General features: G+C 46.2%; 1 protein-coding gene across 1 annotated transcript; it reads left to right on the plus strand.

Annotated features, from left to right (window-relative positions):
* Positions 1-22323: 22323 nt before the first annotated feature.
* On the plus strand, positions 22324-22999 carry LOC142786407 (uncharacterized). The gene is made up of 2 exons (XM_075884093.1): positions 22324-22575; positions 22659-22999. The coding sequence occupies exons 1-2, from the start codon at positions 22509-22511 to the stop codon at positions 22997-22999; spliced, it is 408 nt and encodes a 135-aa protein (XP_075740208.1). The 5' UTR covers positions 22324-22508.
* The last annotated feature ends 1985 nt before the right edge of the window (positions 23000-24984 follow it).

Here is a 24984-nt window from a genome sequence, read left to right on the forward strand (position 1 = left end):
TTGTTGCTTCAGCGACGTTTTTTCCTCTTCTTCATGCATTGCAAGGCTGCTGCTTGAAAGAAGAGCTAGCAGCACTGCTGCTTCTTGCTCACTTGACAGCATAGCGGCTTAAGATAAGAGTTACACCGCGCAAAATAAAAAGATCGAACTTGTCATGGGCTCACTCAGGTTGCGAGCTGCTGACAGCATCCGGGGAACAGCTAATACTTTCCGCGCTCGCCCCGTAGTTTATTGTCACTCGGCAGATGGCACGCTACGGCTACTCGGCGAATTCGGCGACGTTGGGCGCGTCCAGTGCGAACGACGCTGCATTTTGGCGGCAGGAGAATTTCGGTCGCTGTAAGAAGCAGATGCTTCAGTGTGAGAGAGGCGTGAAAGAGGTCTTCCTGCACCCTGTTTGAAAACTTTCTGGCAGATTACTGGAAGCGAACGTGAGTACTAGGTATTTTGTTGGTGTTTCCTTCTTCTCTCTTCTGATGATGATGTTTTGTACATTGGTCACATTCTGACTCTTCCACCCCTCCAGAAGTTCCTCTTCGGTCAGGCCAAGCAAATCAGCATCAGATACCACTCCACGAGTTTTGTTCATTGATCTGTGTGGTGTTACAGTGATCGGAGTGTCACCAAAAGTTGAAAGATTATGTAGCTTCTGAAACTGTTCTTTTTTTCGAATTTCAAGGAGGAGGTCTCCGCTGGCCATTTTGGTAACTTTTTACACGGCCCCAAGAGTTTCTGTAAGACACCTAAAGGGGGATACAGTTCTGGCTTGCTTACCACTTTTCTCACTATGAATGACATGAAAATTGGGGAAGTTTTCATTTGAACAGTTGAAAAAACCAAAGTCTTCGGTGTGTGAGTGCGTTAAGCCGGTACGATCATTTAACATAGAAAAAGCTGTATGCATGCCTGTTTCATTTTCTTCAGAAACATTGGCGGCCACCCACCACGGAGCCCAACGAGAGTACGCTACAAGTTTGCAAATGCTAAAACCTGTAGACGCCAGCCGTACAAAGCAGCTATTACCAAAGGTAGGCTATTTGCACAGGGTTAACCCTAGCCGCCAGGAAGTTTGGAAGTGAACAGTAGAGAGTAGGAGACAGCATAGATAAAAAGTGAGAGATAAAGACGAGAATGTAGGGAGACAGAGATAGGAAAAGGCGACTGCCAATTTCCCCTGGGTGGGTCAGCTCAGGGGTGCCGTCTATGTGCAGCCGTAGACGGCACCTCTGGGCTGACCCACCCAGGGGACATCGGCAGTCGCCTTTTCTTATCTCTCTTTCTCCCTACATCTTCGTCTTTCTTACTTTTTTAGCTTTCCTGTCTACTTCTCTCTTCTGCTTACTTCCAATTTTCTCGGCGCCAAGGGTTAACCCTGTGTAAATTGCCTACCTTGGCCTAGGCGCATTGGGTTATAGCAGAGTTGTACGGCTGACGTCTGCAAGCTTTCAGCATCCGCAAACTTGCAGCGTCCCCTCGTTAAGCTCCGTGGTGGGTGGCCGCCAACGCTGCTGAACAACATACAATTAGCATGCACAAAACATTCCCTTTACTTAGTAATCGTGCCTCCTCAGAGCGGGTACGCACCGAAGGTATCAATTTTTTCATCCGGCCAAGACAAATCTTTCCTCATTTCCACGTTATACACTGCGAAAAAACTAACAAGCAAGCCAGAACTGTATCCCCCTACGTAGTGGCTAGGTGCTTAACCGAAACTCTCGGTGCCGGGTACAAGGTTACCCGGCACCGAGAGTTTCGTTCTCGCTGATTTATATCTGTTCTCGCTGATTTATATCTGTTCTCGCTGATTTATATCTGTTCGCTAGGGTGTCAACCACCTATGGTGGTGATCTCCTGCCACCAGTGCAGAAGCGGATTGAGTTTTCGCCAAGAAGACAGCCCGGTGTCTACCTGGGCGATGACGTCGCCATGGCCCTGAGAAGCGGGACGAAGAAGTTTTTGACTGCCCTGGATTTCTTTCTTCTCTTTTTTTCTGCGGAAGTTGTTGCAATGATTTGCGAAAACACAAACTAGTATGCGTGGACCCGCATTCTTGAAAAACCGACGCACTCTCGGCCAGATGGTTCGTGGGAGGAAGTCACCCCCAGTGAACTGCTGACGTTCATTGGGCTGGTGATTTACATGGGGATTGTGAAGGTTCCCAGACTTAAACTTTACTGGAACGTAGGAAGTCTTTATAGTGGTCTCCTTGCACGACGCATCATGCCCCGAAAGCGATTTATCGCTTTGCTAGCGCTCCTCCAAATTGCGGACTTGGATGATCCGAACCAACAGTCAAAAGGAAGGCTGCGATACATGTGGTGGCTTCTTGAGCACATCAACCAAGTGTCAGCACAGCTCTTCCAGCCCAATCGAGATCTCTCCGTGGACGAGCGCATGGTAAAATCAAAAGGGAGGTCTGGAATTCGTCAATACCTAAAAGATAAGGTGATCAGGGATACAAATATTTTATGGACAATTTTTACACTTCGACGCACCTCTTTGATTACCTCCTTGACCATAAAACATTGGCTTGTGAAACAACGCACAAAGATCACCGAGGATTTCCCAAAGAACTGAAAAAGCCACGTTGGAAAAAAAAAGCCAAACGTGGGGACATTCAATGGATGCGAGATGGCAACATCTTTTACCTTCAGTGGAAAGATCGGCGCGTTGTAAATATGATCAGCACCATCCACACTGCCAACAAGAAAGTTGTTGGAAAAAGACGAGTGCGGAGTGGTAACACCTGGACTGAAGCATCAGTGCCCAAGCCATTGCTGATTGACGAATACAACTCTGGAATGCTGGTAGTAGATAAGTCGAATCAAATGATTGGTTACTACAACAACTTGATGCGAAGCGCGCGGTGGTGGAAGACGTTATTTTTTCATTGCATCGACATTGCCTGCGTGAACAGTTTTGTGCTTTTTCAAGCACATCGTGCATCACACCCGGAGATCCCCGAGCTCAGTCGAAAAGCCGGGTATGATCATCTGGCCTTCAGAGAAGAGCTTCTTGAGCAGATTTTTGGCTTTGATGGCAAACAAGCTCGATCTCCTCCACCACCCACTCCAAAACATGCGGACCACAAACCACAAAAAGTCCAAAAACGTAAGAACTGCAAGTTGTGCTACGAACACACCAAAGTCGAGCTCAAAACAAACGTTTTTTGTGACACGTGCCAAGTTCACCTGTGTTTCACCTCAGTCCGGAACTGCTTCGGTGAGTGGCACACACGTCGTGCAACGCCAACCTAGGCACGTGTGCAAGTGCTGGTACCTAGTGCCAAAGGGCTCACACAAAAAAAACGTTACTCCTAGCCACACCAAACTTTTACGATCAAGAAAGAAAGCATTTTGCCACATTTTTTATATTCTCAAATTATTTTATTTTTGTTGAAAATTTCTGTGTTTACACTTTTTATATTTTTTTGTTTTTTTTTCTCTAAGTTCTTACTTTCAGATTTTTTCATTTGTTGTGTGCAATGTTTAGGTAAAACATTTGTTTTGTATGTTAAAAACCATTCAATAACCTGCATTTTGGTGTATGATAAGGTAGTGTAGTACTTTTGTTTCATATAATAAAAAATTTTTACCCACACCTCTCTTTTTCATCCCTTTTTCGGGCAGTCCCGAAAGAGTTAATGTCGTATGCATGTGAATATGATTTGAAAGATGCATGCCTCATCATTCTTTGCTGCAGGTTGTTGAAGACAAGGGTTCTCTCCTGCCCAAATGCTGGGCTTTCATCGACGGCACTGCCCATCCAATTTGTCATCAAAAAAAAGCAAAAGCTTTACTATCCGGGCCACAAGAGAATGCACATGATGCAATACCAATCGCTGATGTGCCCCAATGACATTATGTGCCAGCTTGATGGGCACTACCCCGGGAGCTGGCATGGTGAGAGTGAGTTTTTCAGCTCACCCACAATACACACTTCACTGTCGAAGCCACAGTTATTGTACAATAAGAGGAAGTGCAGAGGTATTCTACCACCTCTTTGTTATGAAGTGAACCTGTACCGATGGCAGATTTATCATTAATCAAAAGAAATTGTCACATATACGCATAATGATACAATATGCATTGTCACACCATTATTTCTATGACACAGGGGTAATGACTGGAGTCATACAAGCAACTGCATAGCATGCGCTCCTTTGCACTCTTCATTAACATGCAGTGACTATCAAGCAACAATTTGTCAGCCTTACCACTAGAGTATTGCCCTTGACCTGGGTTTTAAAACTCATCATTAGCCTGTGTATCTCATTTGTTTAGTTTTTAATTCTTTTCTTGTCATGTTGTGAGTACCCAAGCAAACGTAAACTATTATTCGTGTTTGTCTGCTCAGTGTGGCATTTGAAAAAGAATGTTTTTTAGAAAGTCAGGACATTTATTAACTCTGTCTACTTGCAGCACAGAATGCTTTGTTACATTTTATTATTAAATCTAGCTTTTTGATCCATGTTATTTCTTCGAGAAAGTGGGCAGCAATTACCAAGAAACAATGTTCACGCATGAAAGTGATGCATTCCTGTTTCTAGCTCATACACGTGGCAAAAGCAAGAAAATACCATGGCATACCAACATACTCAAAGCTACATGACTTTCTGAAAGCAAGAATCATTAAATTTGCTCTAATTATGCAAGTACAGTGTGCACTGGATAATGACACAGGGCACAAAGTTTCATGTTAAAGAACTTTATGTAAAATCAAGTGATTAAGTAATTTTATTTATATTCACATATCAATGACAAAGAAAGGCAGCAGCATCTGGGAACAATTTGACAGGATGTCCACTGTTTCGGGAAAAAGCGTATGTAATTCTTGTTAAAAACAGTTACATGTACTGAACGTTTTTTGCATGCGGACGTCCCAAATATTAACACTTGAAAATCGCAAAAAGTACATGTATTTTCTTATTTATATGTCCATCTTTATGTAGGATATTCCTGGAAAGGGGAGTGTATACAAAGTTGGAGAGGCTCACTGGAAATGAGGACTTCACGGTGTATAGGGACTCTGCGTACCCACTTTGCCCACTTCTAATTAAGCCATATGGTGGCTCACATCTGTCGCCTGCCCAGCAGCCATTCAACTGTAGCATGAGTGTTGTCCATGAGGCCGCAGAGTGGGTATTCGATAAAGTCCTTGCAGATTTTGCATTCTTGGACTTTAACAAAAACCAGAAGCTTCTGTGGCAGCCAGTGGCTACAATGTGTAAAGTCGCCAACATACTGTCAAACTGTCACACAACTATTTATGGCAGTCGAGTGTCCAGCTATTTCTGCCTCAAACCACCTAAACTGCAAGAATTTTTGAAGCCACTGTGTTCATGATTACCTGTCTTATGTTTTTTGCATGCATTACAGTAAGTCAAGTTTACTAAAAAGAAAAATGATTTTTCGTGTGCTACAGTTAAGTACGATTTCACCCTCCTGGAAACAACTGTTACAGCACACGAAGCTTCGTAGGCGAGAAAATGAATAAAAATAAAATGTGGGAGGCGACGCGACCTTGATATTCCCTCACCAAAAACTGTGACTGAAGAAATTTTGAAGGTGTCTACTGGGTTTTTCATAGCTTCCAATTGGTAAAAATGGAGTAGATTGTAATCTGGGGGTGCCATATTCACAACATACAAGCTTTAAAATAATTTTCATCGATTCAACACCACAAAAAAACCAAAAATATATTTTGGAATTTCTTACGACATGCATTGAGGTTCTGGCACAAAATTTAAAAATAAAACATCAATTTTGATGTTTTCCACTTACAACGAACTTATGACAGTGAAACATGTGGCATTCAAGTTCTTAGAGTACAAGTTGTCAATCTAAACGAAGTCATTGTCCCTCTTTTGTGTCCCTTTCATAACACTTCTCCATGTACTTGTCTGGATATCACGAAAAATCCAGGTAAAATGCCACACATTGAACGGATTGCAAAGACACGTTACAATTACTTCTGCACGTGTTATTGTTCCCCTGTCCTACCTTAGCGTACTATTGCAAGTGCTGTCAGATCACTTCTTCATGCTTGCGTCTTCAGTTCACATTCGGCAGCAAGTATCCTCACTATTGGTCATTTGTGCTTTTATTCTGATGTGTATTTATTATTCATTTGTCAGATTGTGTAGTATTGTATAGTTATGTCCCGACTCTTGCCATGGCTACCAACAGGCAGCTGGTACCATCAGATAAAAAAAGTTGGCAGAAATTGCTCAAATAACAACCCACAGTGTCCCACTGGTACCCCAAGTCATATCCTAGGTTTACCTTAATTTCTTGATTAGTGAAATACTGCTGTGTAGAATAGCAACATTCCAGACATTCTCATCAAACATTTACCTTTCACTCTACAATTTTTTATTAGCTAGTGGTGACCATTTAAAGTAATTTAACTTAGGAGTGGTATAAGTCATGTATTAGGGCCCCACAGGGCAAATGCCGTGACTTGAGATCTCTTTAGCATTGATTGAAGGGACGCTGGAACCAAGTAACTTCGTGTTCTGCCTGCCGAGTTCTCTCATGCTTAGGAAGGGGTGGCTCTGAAAGTGAGAATCGGGAAGACTGCAGCTTTTGGGAGTTTCTGACCTGCATAAGCACTTCGCAAAATATTTTATTTTGTAGTTTAGGAGCAAACTTGCCGAACAAACAAATCTGCATTCAGTTCAAAAGCAAAATCGCAGATCAGTTTGAACCAACACACTTGAAATAAGCAATTCTGCTGAAGTCCAACTGCTGATGGCAATGATGCACCTTCCTCAAGTGCAACTGCGACTGGTCTCAAGCAACTACGACACTATGTGTTGCCGACGGCATGGCAATAAACAGCGAATAAAAAACCTTTCGATAGCCGAGCAAATGATCCTGTTTTCGGGAGTAGTGCATTTAGGCATTATCTCCCCTTAAAGTTGTGGCAGCCTCTCGGTCGCACAGCAAGAGCAAGACACTCTCATCTTTTCGGTAAAATAATATGGTGTTGCGTGTGTGAAAGGGGAGGGTTGCGAAGGTGCACGACAGAGTCGTAGTCGTAGCGGCCGCACAGTTGCTCAAATAAAGTTAGTTATTGCTTGACCTTCAGGGACGTACCACTCGCTTCTCTGTGGTGGTTTCCAGCTGTGCTCCCGTCCCACATGACATTAGTGACTCAAACGAGCAGCGAGAGGAAGAACAGCTATTTGGGCTAGTGTTGTCCTTTTTGCTTGCCTTGCGTCGCATTTCGTTTCACGTTTCTTCTAGCACCTTCGTGCTCGCGCTGTAGCCTTTATTACCATGAGCAGCAAGAGCTATGGACACGTCTCAAAGCACCGACACTCTCCAGTGTCGACGTCAAACTACCTCCCTTTTGAACTGCAGATCCTGCACTGGGGTTCATTCAGGTAGAGTCACTATTCACTGCATGTCACATCACGGCAAATTCCACGAAATACCATTACGAGGTGAGCAATCTGCCGCCATCAACCACTACAGAAATTTGAGACCTGTTGCTTTCCCCACCAGCAGACAAGGTCTACGAGACAAGGTCTACAGAGTCACGCCCTGAAAACCAACATTACTAGAACCAAATCAGGTTTACAGCTCCGCGTGCACACCACCACAATCGCTGACGTGTGTACTAATGGCACTGCTGTTCCGTTTTGCTTTACATGCCGTGCCGCACGTCTTGTGTCGCGATGCACATGTCACCCCTCAGACACGACAGCCCATTTTCAGCACTCGCTTCTTCGCGCCACTATTTAGTGAACTGTTGTCTCTTACGAAAGAGTTATAGCATGTGACAAGTGCCTTCTTGTTTTGTTTCGGGCTGGAAAAGCGGCTACAAAAATGACACCGATCACCAATTTCCTTGAACCACCCTGGGATCCTGATGAGTTTGAAAAGTGGGAACAAATACTGTGCCGCAAAAATAGAAAGCTCACTCCACAAGTCCAAGGTATGTGAGCAACATTTTGAGGTTGACGATATTGTCAAACATTATAAGCACGTTATAAATGGAAACGAAGTACTTATACCTCGTGGAAAATGGGCACTAGCGCCAGGGGCATTACCTCGCCTTTTTCCCTGTCTGCCAGAGAGCATCTCAAAACTAAAAGTGACTACACAGACTAGGAGGTCGCCAAGAAACAAGCAGGGATGACTTGCCTCGTGCCAGAGGATGAAAGAGGGCTGTCATCGAGGCGGACAAATGATTCTTGCATCGTCGCAAGAATCACTTCATCGTCGCAAGAACCACTCCATCTTTCTTTTATTCTTTTATAAAAAGCTTTTATCTTCTTTTCAAATTTCTCTCTTCATTTTGTTTACTCTTTCTCTCTCACCCTCACAGGTGGCACTGTGGGCGGTGATGTGCGGCTCCACGCCCTTGGCGGAATTCGGGATCCCGCCTCGTAACAAATCCCGGGGAGCCATCCCTTAAATGGTACAAAAACATGACAGAGGCCACAGAGAATCTTAAAGACAGAGACCCTGTGGCTTCTGATGAGTGCCTGTCCCCACCCATCCGGGCTGTCCGGACCAGCTGGAGTCGGCCGGTCCCGAAGGCTATGCCTTTGGGTTCCACGCTCACCCCTCTGCTGGACCAGATGGCCCACCAACCGATATCGACTTTCCCAGCGGCTCTCACTCCCTGGCAGTGGGCTGAGCCACTGTGTCCGCTCGCCATCGCCCTCGTACGAGGCGGGCTCGAATGCGCGGCACAGGTCAGGCTCATTCCGTACCGATTTGCCACGCTACGGAACCATGAGGTCGTTGGGCCAGGGGAGATCGAAATGACTCCCATTTATGACCACATCATGTCAACGCTGTCCCAGCCTATCGGTGAGTTCGCCGCCAACCGGTTCTTCTCACTCCCGGGCACCATCGACACGTGCGCAATGATGACTGTCACCTCTCACCTGAATGCCCTCTCAACCTTGGTGCGCGACGAGGCGCCCATGGTGAGGTGTGGCCTTCTGAATGAGTTGGTGATACCATACAACAGCATCAAGCGACTCACCCAGCTCCCAACTCGATTTGGGCCGAGTCTGCAGTTGCGCGGTGTCACCCGGAGGGTGATTGGGTCCGGTGGCGGGGTACCCAACGGAAAGATAGGATGTATCGATCTCACCACGTACACACGGATCATTGGTGGGACTTTCTTCTTCGAAGGGGAGTACGAAGCTCTCGGGCCCGCGACATGGGGGGCGGGGACCGCAGTGGTGCCCATCAAGGTCAATGACCTTGGGTGCCGTTGGGCCGTCCCTTACCTCCTGTCGTTTGTGGGGTCTGAATACTGGAACCAGAGAGTGTGGTACACCCTACAGTGCGTAGACCATCTTGCGCCCGAGGAGGAAAGGGAGGTTAACATCACCACCGCTCCGTATGCGTCTCTTTCGCATGTGCCTGGTGATGAGAACATCCTCATAGTGCTCATTGACACCGAGCACAGGCTTGGGCAGCACCGAAACTTTGCCATTGCCCGAACGCGGGTGCGAGTCCCCATTATAGGACAAGCGACCCGCGAGTTCAACAACATCCGGTTGCCAGGTGTGCGTGACCTGACGGATGTGTACCTTGGACCTGTAGCTGAGGGATCGGCTCCAGGGTGCACCCAGACGGAGGTCGGACTGGCCTGGGAGAAGCTGTATGACAATATAGCCACCCCAGGTTGTGCCGAACATGCCCTGGCACTTGTTTCAGAGATGAGCAGGCGTTTCCCCGTCGACCCGCTCGTCCAAGCGACACACAACGGGGAATCAATACAAATAATAATTCACAAGCCTGTGAATGCAGAGCTTGTGAAGAACTACTATAGCTCACTAATTTCATTCTGCAACACAAAATGTACATCACTTCAAGCAAGAGCACGTGCGAAATTACGGCTAGGACCACATCGGAATACACTAGCCATGGGAAAACACACCCGCCTGGGTACGACCAAGACACGCCAAACTGGTTGTGTATGTCACACCCAGCAAAAACAGCCTCCAACTTCCTAGCCTGCCAGAACGAGAAAAACAGGCTAAACCCAGACCGGTGTTTACCTCTTGCTGGCAAAGGCACACTACTATATTTTGACAAGCCTGCCATGGTGGTGCAACGTCTTAGCGATGCTGTTGCCACACAGGGCAATGAAATACACCGGTCGAAATAGAAATGTGAAGTTGTCTGTTGTAACAATGCGAGTCTGAGTAATTGAAGTCTTCTAGGAGCAGCTGCTCCAGACAGGACAGAGATGCCACTTTTTCACAAAAATGAAGGAAATATATGCCTCAAGGCATGTCTTGAGTGAGAAGAAAGAAAACGGGCCTTTTCGCGTAGAGCCTTCCAAACACTCATACGAGGTTATGCATACTTAAGCCTAAATGCCAAGGTACAGATATTTTGAGCACTTGAATCCCAGAAAGAATAGACGGAATTTACTTGCTTCGATGCAGGCATTTCTCAAATCGTCATGGGCAACGATGGAAGCTTACGGCAGAGAACGACCTGTTCCTTGTAATTGTGAAGCTTAATCTTCGCTTGTTTGAACATGACCTGGCCCACAAATTTCGGATCGCTCAGTCGACAGTGTCTAGCACGTGTGTCATGGATTAACATTATATACATACGGCTCCGCAAATAACCTTCTAGGCATCAAGGTTTGTAATAGACACAACAATGCCTGCAAAATTTAGCCTGTATTAAACAATAAAGGTTATTTTGGACAGAGCAGAGATAGCATGCATGGTGTTCTCCTGTACATGCGAGCTTCTAATATTTACATGTCCTGAAACACCTTTAAATTCTTCAGTCCCAATAATACACCAAAGAAAAAAACTTTTAAAAAACTATTATTTGACTCCCTGCCTTTAAAGACAAGCTCAGAAAAATTATGCATTCGACAAATTGAACAGTTTTCTCAAAATGTGATGGTACTCATCTGCAAAAATTCTGATCTTTTGAAGTCTCCAAGATTGAGTGCAACAAGAATATCAGATTGAATTGACTTTCAATATGATCTACAGGGCACCCACCATTAAAGGAATAAACTAGAGACGTCGTTTACGATACAACTACGTAGCTTTAACTTATCAAGAAAATGCAGCCGAGCACTTGTGCTGTACGCATCCGAGCGCTCGTGCAGTACTCAGTCATTTTTGTTCACTCCTTTTGCAAATATAGCCAGACACACGGTGCCACTTCTCAGGGCTTTGTGAAAGCTACTCATTCTTATTGTGCCAAGACAAATCTGGACATGCGGATACCAAAATGTGATGCTCTGTAGCCTTTAACATAATGAACCCAATAGGGTACCCTGGGACTGAGAATGTTAAAGGCCTTGGTATTTGATTTGATTGATTGATTTGTGGGGTTTAACGTCCCAAAACCACCATTTGATTATGAGAGACGCCGTAGTGGAGGGCTCCGGAAATTTAGACCATCTGGGGTTCTTTAACGTGCACCCAAATCTGAGTACACGGGCCTACAACATTTCAGCCTCCATCGGAAATGCAGCCGCCGCAGCCGGGATTCGAACCCGCGACCTGCGGGTCAGCAGGCCTTGGTATTTCACCAAATAGCATAGTGAGCTTTTTTTTTGTGTTGGAGCTCTAAAAAGGTTTAGTCTCAGATAGAGAGGCCATAGAGAGAAATGAAATTCTTGACCTCAAGTTTTAAAAAAAAGTGATTTTTGTCATAGCAGATGAAAGATTCTTGATTTGTGACGCTTTGCCTTGTATCCATCTATTCTTGATTAGATATTTTTTTGGCCATTGCACCGTATACATGGCGACCTAACTGTCATACTTACTAGACCAGTTGAGGCGCTGAAAGATTTATGGAGCAGCAGGGATTGCAGTCAACACTGCAACAAGTAGGAAAATAAAGTCCATGATCACAACATGTGTAGGAAATCACGTTGTGAAGTGGTACAGTCAGCCTACGGCCAAAGGAAATCTGCTGGGTAATAATGTGTAGCTGAACTCCACCATAATTTTCTGCTGGGAGCAGCTCAACTAAAATTATACAATCGCTGTATGAAGGTTGGGTTTGTGAGCAAGTTCACCACACTCCACAGTCATTGCTACAACTTATAAGTGCCACCCAATTTTGCAGCTATCGATGCCAATTCATGGACTTGGTATTGGCACTTGCTTAAAAGCCTAAGACATTTCATTAGAGCCAATGTTCCGATAGTTTAGAATAGTTCAAAGCAATAGTATAGCAGCATGGTTTGTAACCACAGTAGCACATCTTGAAATGTGTTCATCACTTGCAAAAGTAGAATAGTTAAAGCTTTACTCGTGCTGAGATGAACTACTCTTGCTGGCAAAGGCGCCGCAGGTTGAATGGCAGCATCACGGACTGCAGTGTTCTCTGGCTGAAACCTAGATTGCCGACATCCATCAATTCGGCCCGCTGTTTGCGTCTGCCGCTGCTTGAGCACATTTCCAGCCACCAAGCACTCAGCCACATATTCTCCTTATGTGGCCAAATCATGACACACCACCTCGATGAAACACAGGTCATCATCAGCTAATTCGCAGGCTCCACATGTACAGTTAGCTCTACATCACAAGCACTCAGCCACGTATTCTCCTTATGTGGCCAAATCATGACACACCACCTCGATGGAACACAGGTTATCGTCAGCTAATTCGCAGGCTCCACATGTACGTACGGTTAGCTCTACATCACACACGCCCGGTGCTGAAATAGCTTCTGTCCATGTTGCCGCTCCAAAAAAGCAGGGACAACCAAGGTCAGCCTCTGCCCCCTATGCTGCACCAGCTGTTGGCGCTCCAATTTTACGGCGCTGGCACATTTCATGGAATCTTGTCCGCAGTCGACAGTGTGCTGAGAAGTCGGCAAAATAATCAGGGTCATCGAAAAGCACCTATGCTCATTGCTGGTACGCTTCTTGCACCCGGTGGAATTTAAGTTATGCCAGACTGATATTAAAGGGGTGGTGACACCGATTTTCGAAGCTATCCCAAGCCTGTTGTGGGTTTCCTCTGTATGCAAGGACTCTCCACACGAATAGTCGGACACAACAAACGCGTAGAATATATTTTAATTCACTAAAGTGTAGCTGAATGCTCACTCTCGCGATCTATGCAAATCGCTTGCACAGCAACACTGAGGTTCCAGTATAGGAAAAGCAACGACAGTTGCCGTGACATCACACCAGATTTGTAGTGACGTGAGTGACCTCCGCCATCTCTGAAACGCATTTTGTGAACAAGAAGAGAACTCGCATGCCTGCTGTTACGAGTGTGCTGACGTCCCTTGCAGAGACATTGTGTGCGTTCGTAAAGGACTGTGAGTGCTTTCGAAAAAACACTCAACGCCTTGTTCAGAGACGCTGCGCGCGTCGAACAGTCAGGCTGCCCCTCCTCCTTCAAGTCCCGGCACCTATAAAAGGACGGCGCATTGAGCGTCGGGCGGCTTCCTTGTCCACGATCTTTACACACATTGTAAATGTAAATGCTTTATTTCCTTCCTGCTACGTTTTGCCTTGCCACTGTCTCAATGCTACTGCAGCTGGCCATGGGGACTGTAAGCGTGTTTATTTTGCTGGCGCTCGGTGTGGCACGTGTGCATGAGAGCAGACGAAACTCAACACGATGTGCGTCACAGCCTTGTGTGCTCACGTGACAAAGCCACCTACACATTGACGTCACTGCCAAATTCGGCACCGCGAAACCGAAAATGGTCCAGATAGGTAGACCAATATTAAATTATTTAGCGAAAATACATGAACATTGGTGTGTGTATCATGCTTCCTGGAGCTGAAGGAAACGCTTACAGCAAAGAACACGCCTGCCACAAATTTGGTGGCACCACCCCTTAAAGGGGCGATTTCCGTGGCGTTACAAGATGCATCAACTAAGCACACGTGCACATTAAAAGCCCCTGCGGTGAAGATGCCAAAATGTTCCTCAACTGCAAAGGCTATTTCCCCGTCAATGTGCAGGAAAACAATAAAATCCGAAAGCCTGTGAACAGTTTAGATTGTTCATACTTTTCCTATCAATGCACAGGTCGTACACTTCTTACCATTAAGTAGTCAGCTCTTTATTGTAGTCATGGTTGTCATGCACTAGCGAAATAAATAAAGTGAAATAATAATGCAGCAGTTATTCAAGGGGCTCTGCACTTGCGTCTCGACACTGGCACCTTTCCCGAGCTTGAAACACAACTGATCTAAAGTAATCTGCATGCCTAGTGAAGATTTTCCTAAGTTCCAGGAAGTTCCTTTCATTTTTTTTTTATGGTCCTCATGTGGTTCCCTCTCGGGCAATATTGCCACCAGCCTGACCAAATGTGATGAAGCAGGACCACCTGAGCACGCAGGCCCTACCGGAATTGGCCGCCAGGATAGCCTTGCTCCCACATTTGGTCCATATAAAGTTGTTTTTTATGCCCTTTCAGTAAAACAAACCCACACGAAAAAAAAGGTGATTTTACTTAGACACCAAAAAAACTACTTCAGATAGGTGTGCTTCTCCAAATAAACTTACTGATAGGAATGTACTGCTATGACTAACAGTGATAGAACAGAATGCATGGGTTTGAAAGCAGTCTTGGCAGCATGCAAAAGTGCCTTTTTTTCAGCGGGCCTGGAGCACTCAGGCACATTTTGGAGCCAACTTGAACCAGCCAAAAAGACTTTCTCGAGTAAATTTAGCATGTTTTCATAGCACTTCTGATGTCTCATTTGTAAAATGATGCATTTAGGAAACACATAGGTAAATTGTCCAATATAGTCTTAATTAGCCATTTACACACGTTCATGTTTTTTATTGCAAATAGTTCATTTCCCGATGGCCAGTTTCATGCTGGGTAGTACATTGCCTGGGAAAATATGCTCTTTTCCTGAAAGTTTCATTCCATTAAAAGGGAGGCATTTGGTTGTATCTTTTCTATCGATCAGCAGTTTTACCGTGTGGAAAGCTCAACATAGCTGTGAGTTAGCCGGTCATAAGGTTGCAAGAGTCAACAAACACTCCCTTTTATGCACTACCTTCAAAGACTGCATAACTGCAGCAAGAATCGCAATGGGGCGCATGCACCTGCGGTCATTATAGATGGGTTCGACAGTAACAGCGTGATCAACTATCGTGACCTGGTTCTTCGAGGTGCCATTTCTGGATACACAGATAAGAACCTTCACTTTTTGCTATTGATAGAAAAAACTGTTTTTGAAATTGAACAGAGACTGCCAAGCTTATGGCTTGTCCCGGACCTGGTCAATGTTTATCAGGTGTGACACAGTGGCCACTGGCGGCAAACAAAAGGAAATCATGAAAACATTGCACCAATAACTCCAAAGTGCCGAGAAAAAGGAAGTCTCGTGACTACATTAAAAAAAAGTCAATCCTACCAAGGAGGCACTGCACATATTGCCAATGGCCAGGAAGGAAGAGAGAAGGCAGTCCTGAAAAGGTTCCCTTGTTGAGGCTGGTTGATATATTGCCACCTCCTCGTTCTTTTTTTTCCCTTCTGTGGCTCATAGCACCTGCTGAACCAACCCCACAGCCAATCACAGTCTTAATGGAACCCAGAACGATAGCTGTTTTAATGAAATCGCAAACACGATGTTTCAGTCATGTTGCTGTTCCACCTCTGCATTAATGCAGGGGAGGAATGGGCTCCCCCAATCGATTGGCAGGTAGAATTTTAAAAAATAACAATGGGAAAACACTAGCGGGTGAAAGAATTGGTTTTGAAGCCCTTGTCTAATCAGTTGTGACGAGAGTTTGCAGTCATGCAAAAACTTGAAGGAGCACTGGCATCAAACTTCAAGATGGAGATGTGCCCATCATTTGATAGTTCGTTATGCATAGACCTTCTAAGCCTAATTTGAATAACGTCCTATGCGAAAAATAGAGTGCGCTGCGACGTCAACACTAGTGCTACGTGTTCAATGCGATACATTTCACACATACCATTCTGAGTCACGATACACTACACTAGTAACAATGACGATGATCCGAGTGTGTTTGGCGCCGATGCTCAGCTATGCTCTCACTATTGGCTCTTTTCGCAATGTTGAAGCCTTCGTCCAATTCATTATGTCACATTGACTGATATGTCATGTGCTCCACAGCGCGAGTGCGATCATTCAGAGTGACATAATATGCCAGATTGTCAGGAAATCGCTGCTTAGTGAGAACCTGCACGTTGACACACGAAAAAAGCAGAAGGTGCGTGGTGTTTCATGTATTTTCCAAGCCACGAACCTCAACACAGCCTGTAGTTTGATTTCGTATGTGCCGTTGGATTGAGGAACAGGACGTCTGCAATCAACACCACATTTGCTGGCTTCTCTTTGCGGCAAGCAGCTACAGGGTAAATCCTGTGTTGACGAAGCAGTTGGGTTTTGCTGGCAATACGAGACCTGTAAGGCCTGGCGTCGTAGGCAGGGGGGGGGGGGGGGGGAACGATGTGCCTTCTCCCTCCAAAAGTAGGGCTTCCAAGAAACCAGCGCCCAAGAGTCGAGGATCAGCACATGACGATGCTCATACAAGGACAAAAAACAGGCTGACAGACAATAACCCCTCTTTCCGAAACCGTTCGGGGTAAAAAGCTGTGGTTCGTTCATCATCGTTTTTACGACCAACACAGCTGCTTCCTACCAGCGGGGTGCCAGCAAGCGGCGTCAAATCGTCCTGCGTGTTGACACCAATACATCTCCAATGAAGTGTCTGCCTGTCGGGCCAGACGGTATACCACGTCAAGGCATGAGCCCTCTAGCTAATCGACCGCACTTGGTAACTTGATCCGAGGAGCTGAGCGACACCACAATCAATCAATCAATCAATCAAACTTTATTTCAGGAATGCATACATTTACATGAATAAAATTCTACAGTACAGAGGATGTTTATTGATTGATTGGATGTTTATTGGGTTTTTCTATTTAATGGGCTTTTCACAATGTTGGAGTTGGCCATTCCTTTTTCGTCTTTCCCTCTCTCTCTGACAAGTGCCAAAAGGCTGCAGAGGGAGAAGGAGGTAAGAGAGGGGAGACCACCGGCATGAGAACTTACCAAAGGTCCAATAAGTGGACGGAATGTTTTCGACTGGCCGGGAGGAGAACGGGGAGGGGCAAACTAGAGGTTAAAACCTGGCTCCTGACTGGGGTTCTGGTCGCAGCAAAGACTGCTATGCACTATCGGCTCTACCAAGGTAAAGGGCGACAGTCCCAAGTGTTTGTTCACTTGCCTTGTCAAATTGTATATATTTGTGTACATTGTATATAAACTTCAGTTGTTGCAAGGAACGTTCGAAGGACTGGTCGCCATCCTTGACGAACAGCGGTAGCGGAGACGAGGCAAGACGAACACAATCAACCTGGCACTTCTTTCTGTAGCGACGGCAGCTACGCTGCTGAGAGAGCTCCCCTCCATAGAACAAAGGGAGTGAGCAGAAGGTTGACTTTTACCAGGCCTCTTCTTGAGACAGGGGCTCTTCCTACCGCATGGAGGTGCCCTACTACAGCTGAAAGCAGGAATTCACTCGTCAAACACCCACGACATCAGGCGCGTAAGTGGCGTTCCTGCGCTCTGACAGTACGGCGGGGGCTGACCAAGCAAGGACTGCGAGCCTGCCGCTTCTTCAGACACCTCGTCAATGTGGTGAAGCATGCAGCAGATGCGTATAGTGCACTACGAGAGTGGACGATCGGAGTGGAGTAGTCGACTATTTCCTTGTAAATATGACAGCTCACGTGCTGCGAGTTATCTTACATACCTGTCACACAAAAATTTTTTCATTCTTCAGCGAGCTAATTTCAGCGAGCTAACAGCGAGCTAACCTTGGCACGTGAGTGATCTTTATTCTACAAAAATAACAGCAGACATCAAGGAGACTTGAGCATAACTGCACAGCTGCTCATGCAAGCTGGATCTACGGAAGCAGCCATGGCAGTGGAGCAATAGTAAATGTGACAACAGGTGACCCTTTGATTCAATATGGTACATGCAGCAGCCACCAAAACAATGGAGACCTTTTTCAAGGGTACCCTTGGAACCCATCATCAAAGGTTCTGCTCAAGGGCCGGAGGACGCAAGGTGCACATGCACCTAATCCCTTTCGTTAATGAGGGCACAATCACGACTTAAGGGAACCATCCATACAAGAACTTGTTGTCACGCCTCCCAACCACCTTTTCACATCCTATCCTGCCTTTCAGAGCTACACCCTTGAGTCCGCGCTCATGCGGACATGTAGTCATTTTTCTGTGAGGGATGAAATTCTCCCCACGTAGAAAAGTGAGAAAAAGTGATGAAAAATGCAGCGGACAGAGAGACTGCTCTAGGGCAAGGGCTGAGCCACGCCACCTTACAAACCAAAGGATCCGCGAACTGCCGAGCATCAACTTTCTACTAGAGTATGTAAAGTATTACCCATTTTTTATAACGAATCGGGCAACAACAGGTTTCCAGTTATAGCGGAGAACATCCATAGTTTCATTTGCTCACAATGCATTTTAAATGGCATTCACTACGCCTACAACGAACCCTGCTACAAGAGACCGGAACAGACTAAATTTGGGACAAAAATTGTTTGCACAGCATGCATAATGAACCTATGCGGGGCCAACACCCGATATATCTCCTTCCATCACCGTGAACATGCTTGTGTACGCGAACTTTAACATTTTATTTCCAGCCGGCATTTCATTTTTCCTGCTTCAAACGCGACGCTCTTGGCTGTGCCCCCTTCAGCTTGGAACTCGGGGTGCCACCTACCGTATGCAGTAATAAGCAGAGGAGCCAGTTTCAACATACACCTTCCATGGTGAAGCCGGTACACTTCATTTCTAATTCATTTTAAAAGTGTTTATGTGGCTTAGTGAAATAATTTTTACCATTCTGTATGAAGCTGCTAGGCTAGAAAGCAAATGTGAATAGTTTAGGCGATCTACGATATCATTTTAGCGTTTGAAAATTAAAGTCGCGTGCACGTGTACACACTTGTGTACGTGGTGGTGCTATTGGTAGAGATAAGAAAAGATGCGTTGTTTTGGTATCCATGTGTTTCCTTGCTACAAGCATCGTAAATTTTGTGTTTGCTTTACAGACGCACGAAATCATGCCAGAAACAGGGTAATGCTCGAGGACAGTGCAGCTTAAAAGATGTTAGAAAAAATTGACGACGTAACATGTCAGACATCGTCCTCTCTGCTGACGAAGAGGACGACGTTTGACTCGAACTACAAGTGAGTAAAATTTCCACTTTGCGAATGGTTGTATTTTTTGCCCCGTGTGCTTGTTCTTTGAATTCGAGCAGCAGCCAGCGTTTCCGGGCCTTAGCCCATCGTCGATGTTTGGGCGCCTTGCACGCATGTTGTAAACACAGCAGCTGTGTGAACTCGAGCACCACTGACAGAGGCAAGTCAAGTTTCAAAATTAATTCTCGTCAAGTGTAGCATTATTTACATTTCGACATCCACTATGAAGATACTGAGCCAGGGCCTTCTGCAGCGACAGAGGCAGCTTCTGCACCTTCTGAAAACAATAAGGTGGACAAATGTGGCAAAAATAAAAAGAAGACTGCTTGGAGAGCTGGTAGCTTTGTGGCTCCAGGCACTAGTTTTCAGCCAACAGAAAGTGGCCTCAACACAGTATTAGAACCATGTCAGTTCTTCTCCAGGTATTTCAGCGAAGAAATGTCCGAGGAATTTGCACGCTGCACAAATTTCTATGCTTAGCAAAGCAAAGGAGTCATTCTAAAAACAACGGTCAATGAAACGTAAACACTATTTCGAATGCTCATGATAATGGGCACGCTAAAGTTTCCAAGAGTCGGGATGTATTGGTAGGTCGCTACGAAGATTTCAAGCGTATCAGAGGCTATGCCTGTCAACCGTTTTATCATCTTGCGGTCTGCATTTCATATCACAGAGCCAACCCCACCACCTTTGCCCACGGAAGGTGCAGCCGGTCTAGATGCTGTGAGGCGCAAGTGCCAGGACCTACTACCAGTAGAACAAAACAGCATAGACAAGCAGATGATCGCTTTTACTGGTGAAATTGCTGCAAAGCAGTTCGTGAAAAACAAGCCAAATCCGGAAGGCATCAAGATGTTCATCAGATGGAGCTCTGATGGTGTGGCTCACGATTTTGAGGTGTAGCAGGGAAAAGACACCGGTACTTCTTAGGAGCAAAAGTACCTTGGGGTTAGGGGGTGCAATCATTGTAATGAGGTTGATTAAAAACTTCCCAAAGTTCATGAATTTTAAATGCTGTTTTGACAACAACTTTACTTCCATTGGGCTCCTTTAAGCATTGAAGGCACTTGGAATTTGGGCCATTGGCACCATTAAGACAAATAGACTTCAAAACTGACAAGCAACTAAAACAGAAAAGGTGGGGAAATTTCGATACAAAAGTGACTTAGGAAGATGTCACTGTTGTGCGTTAGCAGGAGAAGGGTGTTGTCAACATAGCAGCAACATTTGTGGGCACAGGGTAGCCTTCAAACATCAAACGACAGTGGTTCGTTAAAAAACATGTAAACATAGAATGTCTTGAGCTAATTCAAAGATACAATGCCTGCATGGGCGGAGTCAACTAAATTCACTTTTTGCTGTCCTTGTATCCAATTAGGCAAAGAACAAACAAGTGGCCTGTGCATGTAATTTTGCACTTCCTTTCATTTGCCGTCATAAACAGCGGGCAGGAGTACTTGCAGAATGTTAATGCCAGCTGTTTTGCACGTAGAAACGTGATAGACTTGCTGACTTTTCAGAACAGCATTGGGCTCTCTCTGATCTCGAAGCCTACGATGAGAAAGCGGGGCCTTTCATCTGCCACTGAGACCAGGGAGCCACTGAGGAAAGTGCACAATATGAAACCGCGACTCATTAATGCCATCCAGGAAGACAGCATTAACCACGAGCTGGCCCTCGCAGCAACTCACAGATTTGCACAGCGGTGCAAAATGACAGTGTGCACTTCAAGAACCACATATGATGCCGCAAGTGAAATGTTTTAAGTGTGAGTACACTTTATAAGCAACCCCAAACCATCCACCGCCGTCGGCGGCGTCCGCAGTCTTCTCTCTATCTTTAAAAGAAAGAGGACTTGGCGGGCCACAGCGCGACGCTCTACCGAATAAGCCACGGACGCGACACTAATATCGGTGTCAGTAACGCGCCTTATATCTTTAACGCCGCTGCGCGGGTCCCCCTCCCCCTTCGCTCGCTCCTCCGCTCTCCTCGCTCGCTGGAGCTGCGCGCGCACCCCTCTCTCTCGCGCGCCCGCCTTCTCTCTCAGTCTCCCGTTGAGAGCGGGTCGTGCGATGAATGTCCCGGAGGCAACACTACCATCAACAACGAATGCAGTACAACCGAATGCCAGAACTGCACCCGTCGTTGGAGGTGACGGTACCGCGGTGGTTTCGCTGACGTTGGAAGACAAGGCGGCACTGCGAAGGGCTCGTGAGACCGAACGTAAGCGGGCGAAGCGTGCAGCGGATACCGAACTGCGTGCTCGCGAGGCCGAGTGCAAGCGGACGAAGCGTGCAGCGGATGCCGAACTGCGCGCTCGCGAGGCCGAGGACAAGCGGGCGAAGCGTGCAGAGGATGCGGAACTTCGCGCTCGCGAGGCCGAGGACAAGCGGGCGAAGCGTGCAGCGGATGGTGAACTGCGCGCTCGCGATGCCGAGATGAGGCGTCAGCATCGAGCCGCGAACGCGGCCCAAGAAGCGGAACGACAACGCAAGCGTCAGGCGGAGAAGGGCGATGAAGGCCGGCGTCAAGACGCCGCTCGCAATCGTCAACGGCGAGTGGACGTTCCCGAAGTTGTTCGAGTCAGTGAACGTGCCGCGCAGGAGAGGCAGTGGCACCAGATTGGGCTATTTATAGCCAAATTGGGCGACTTATTTTTTTTTCTGGCGTTGTTTTAAACGGCATGGCTATGTGGCTGTTTTTGGGCTACATCTGTACAAATGATAGCCCGTTCTAAAAAGCGTGTTTTATTGATGCGCGCTACGTTTGGTAAGCGTGGAATTAGGTGCTGAATGTGCCGACATTTGTTGGTTGGGTATGCAGCGTACTAAAAGCTACGGAGAACTGAAAGAGAGGTGTGCTGTTCGGCGCTGGTCGGAGGGTAAGCAGCGCCCCTGGCGGCCGCTGCTTACCAACTGGCCTCACAAGTTTTGCTTGTTAAATTTATGCTGTTTTGTTGCCTTAAATAGTGCTGTTTCTCTATTTAATAGTATAAAATTGTATGGACTTTAAGATCTCTTAAATTTGGTTGAAATACATTTAGGCGGCGCTGGCTGCAACAAAAATTTGCTGGGGCACGCCGGACTCGCATTCTCCATTGGTGATAGTTTCCTGCATGACACACGTCTATCTGCTAGTGAAGCAAGGTCCGCTGGCGCGCGCCATATCGCGTTAGGCGGAACAACGTGCCAACGGGCGTGATACTGAAATCAGCTAACAAGAAGAAATAGACGACGTTTCGCTATTGTCTCGCGTTGTTGCCCGAGTACTGGCTGAGGTGGCGGGACTGCGCACATCATGGGAAAGTGGGCGAAATACGCTCGAAAATACCAAAAAGAATGGGAAAACAACGAAGACTTCAAAGGTGAGTGCCAGCGATTAGTATAATATGTACCCTGCGATATATTTGTGGGTTAACCACTTTCGTTGTACTGCATTTTCCGATAGACTGGCTCACGTCGTCAAGCGAGAACAAAGGAGACGGCACGGACATGGCGTACTGCAAGGTATGCGACTGCAAGCTGCGACCACACCTGCAAGACCTGAAGCTGCACACCACAAGAAACAAGCACGTAGAAAATATCAAAAGGATGAAGCTGGCTGCTGTCACCAAACCTATCGACTCGCATTTCAAGCCCGGACCCTCGAAGCCTACAGGAATGGAGTTAAAGTTGCGGAGCTGCGCCTTGCGGCACACGTCGCCGTGCACAGTTCACTCTCCACAGCCGACCACTTGGCTCCACTCTTGGCAAGCACGTTTCCGGAATCAAAAGTTGCTTCCGGAGTGACGTTGGGACGCATGAAATGCACAGCTTTAGTGTCGAAGGTCCTAGGGCCTACTTTTCGGGAGATGTTGCTCGAAGACATAGGAGAGCAGCCGTACTCACTGATAGTGGACGAAAGCACTGACATATCTTGCGAGAAAGAATTAAGAGTCGTTGTCCGCTACTTTTCCAAGCGTGCCAATGATTTCCTAACCCGGTTTCTTGGGCTCATTTCGATAACAGATGCTTCTGCTACGGGAATGTTCAACGAACTGAAATAATTTCTTGAGTCGTGTAACTTGGACCTAAAAAGGTGTGTTGGCATCGGCACGGACGGTGCGAGTGTGATGTGTGGACGGAACCATTCGTTGTATTCCCTGATGAGAGACGAAAACCCTAAGCTGATTCTTGCAAAATGCACATGCCATTCCCTTCATCTAGCCTGCAGTGAAGCGACTGCTGCTCTCCCAGCTAACATAGAGTTCCTCGTGCGGGAATGCTATAACTGGTTTTCATGTTCGCCGAAACGGCGAGAGCAGTATCGCCGGATCTATTCCGCGATCAATGACTGAGACCCACTCAAGCTCATCAGCATAGCTAACACAAGGTGGCTCAGTGTCGCTGCCGCAGTAAATCGCATTATTGACCAGTGGAGCGAACTGCGTTTGCATTTCGGACTAGTGCGAAATACTGAGCGGTGCTATACTGCACGACTACTGCATGAGATGTTTGAGGACGAAAAAAACCATTTGTACCTCCTTTTCGCTCAGCCCATCATAATAGAATTTGACAAAGTGAACAGGTTATTCCAATCCGAAAATCCTGACCCGGTCAAGCTTTTTGAAGACTTGGAGTTCCTCGTCAAGTCAATGCTGTTGCGAGTAGCTTTGAAAGAGCACGCTTTTCCCACTGCGGAGTGGGAGAAGCATTTGCTTCATGTGCGGGCTTGTAATTTTGGAACTGTTTTTTTAGACGCGCTTCACAACAGCACGCTTTCAGAGGAAGAGAAGGACCAGATGTTGGTTCGCTGCCGTGGGTACCTAGTGTCGTGCGTGAAGTCTCTGCTCAAAAGGCTGCCAAGCAACCTGGAGTTGTTCGAGAACTTTAAGTTCTTAAGGCCCTGCTATGTTCACGACGCATCTTTTAGTACATTTCACAAGGTCATTTCTATGGTCACAGAACCATGCAGCACATCAATCCTTGAGAGTGAGTATGTGTCGTTGCAGGCAATGCACTCTTCTCTTGCGTTGAGCGACAATGTTAGCGAATTCTGGAGGGCTGTCGCGAAAGCTACTAACAGTGTGGGTGAAGCTCTTTTTCCTAACTTGTCAGCTATGGTGTTTGCACTTCTTTGTTTACCTGCGTCGAACGCCGCTGTAGAGAGAGTGTTCAGTCTCGTGACTGTAACAAAGACGGACCACAGAAACAAACTCACTGTGCGGAATCTGGAAATGATTCTGCACGTTCGGTGTGGCTTGAAAGAGTATTTCGGCTGCTGTAACAATTTTAAGCCAAGCGAGCGCTTTTTGGAGAAATTTAGTGCTGTCATGTATGAGGTGTAATACGTTCCTAGAGCATCGAATAGTGCGCGACGATGTGCAATATTTTCCTAGTCTTGCTTTACATCAGTTTACTTGTAATCACAAGGAAGTCGGCCAGTGTTTTTCGGTCTCATCAGTCTGGCAGCAAGTTGTATGTACGGCGAGGTATGCTGTGTTTTCTTGCATGTCTCATGTCAGTTGCATTTACACAGAAGTTAGTATTTTCTTATCTCTTTGTTATCAATTTGGCAGCAAGTCTTGTGCTGCGAGGTGTGTGTTTTCATTCTTGCTGTATCTCCATGGATGTGTATTTAGAAGAAATTCACTGTCTTTTTTTTTTCATTGATTGATTTAGAGTATCTTGCTGTTTCTCAATTTATTTGTATAGGCGTAAAAGCCTTGTTTTTCTCTGTCACAGTAATTCTTGCTAATAAAAAAAACTCTTTGTACCACTTTCCAGTGCATGGT

The sequence above is a fragment of the Rhipicephalus microplus genome, unplaced genomic scaffold (assembly GCF_043290135.1).
Source record: "Rhipicephalus microplus isolate Deutch F79 unplaced genomic scaffold, USDA_Rmic scaffold_23, whole genome shotgun sequence".
In the NCBI taxonomy this organism is placed as follows: domain Eukaryota; kingdom Metazoa; phylum Arthropoda; class Arachnida; order Ixodida; family Ixodidae; genus Rhipicephalus; species Rhipicephalus microplus.

Bases quoted from the DNA above. Each gene is read 5' to 3' on its own strand.
- LOC142786407 (XM_075884093.1), top strand. From the start codon at position 22,509: ATGGGAAAGTGGGCGAAATACGCTCGAAAATACCAAAAAGAATGGGAA. The intron at 22,576-22,658 runs GTGAGTGCCAGC...ATTTTCCGATAG, and splicing joins AAACAACGAAGACTTCAAAG to ACTGGCTCACGTCGTCAAGC.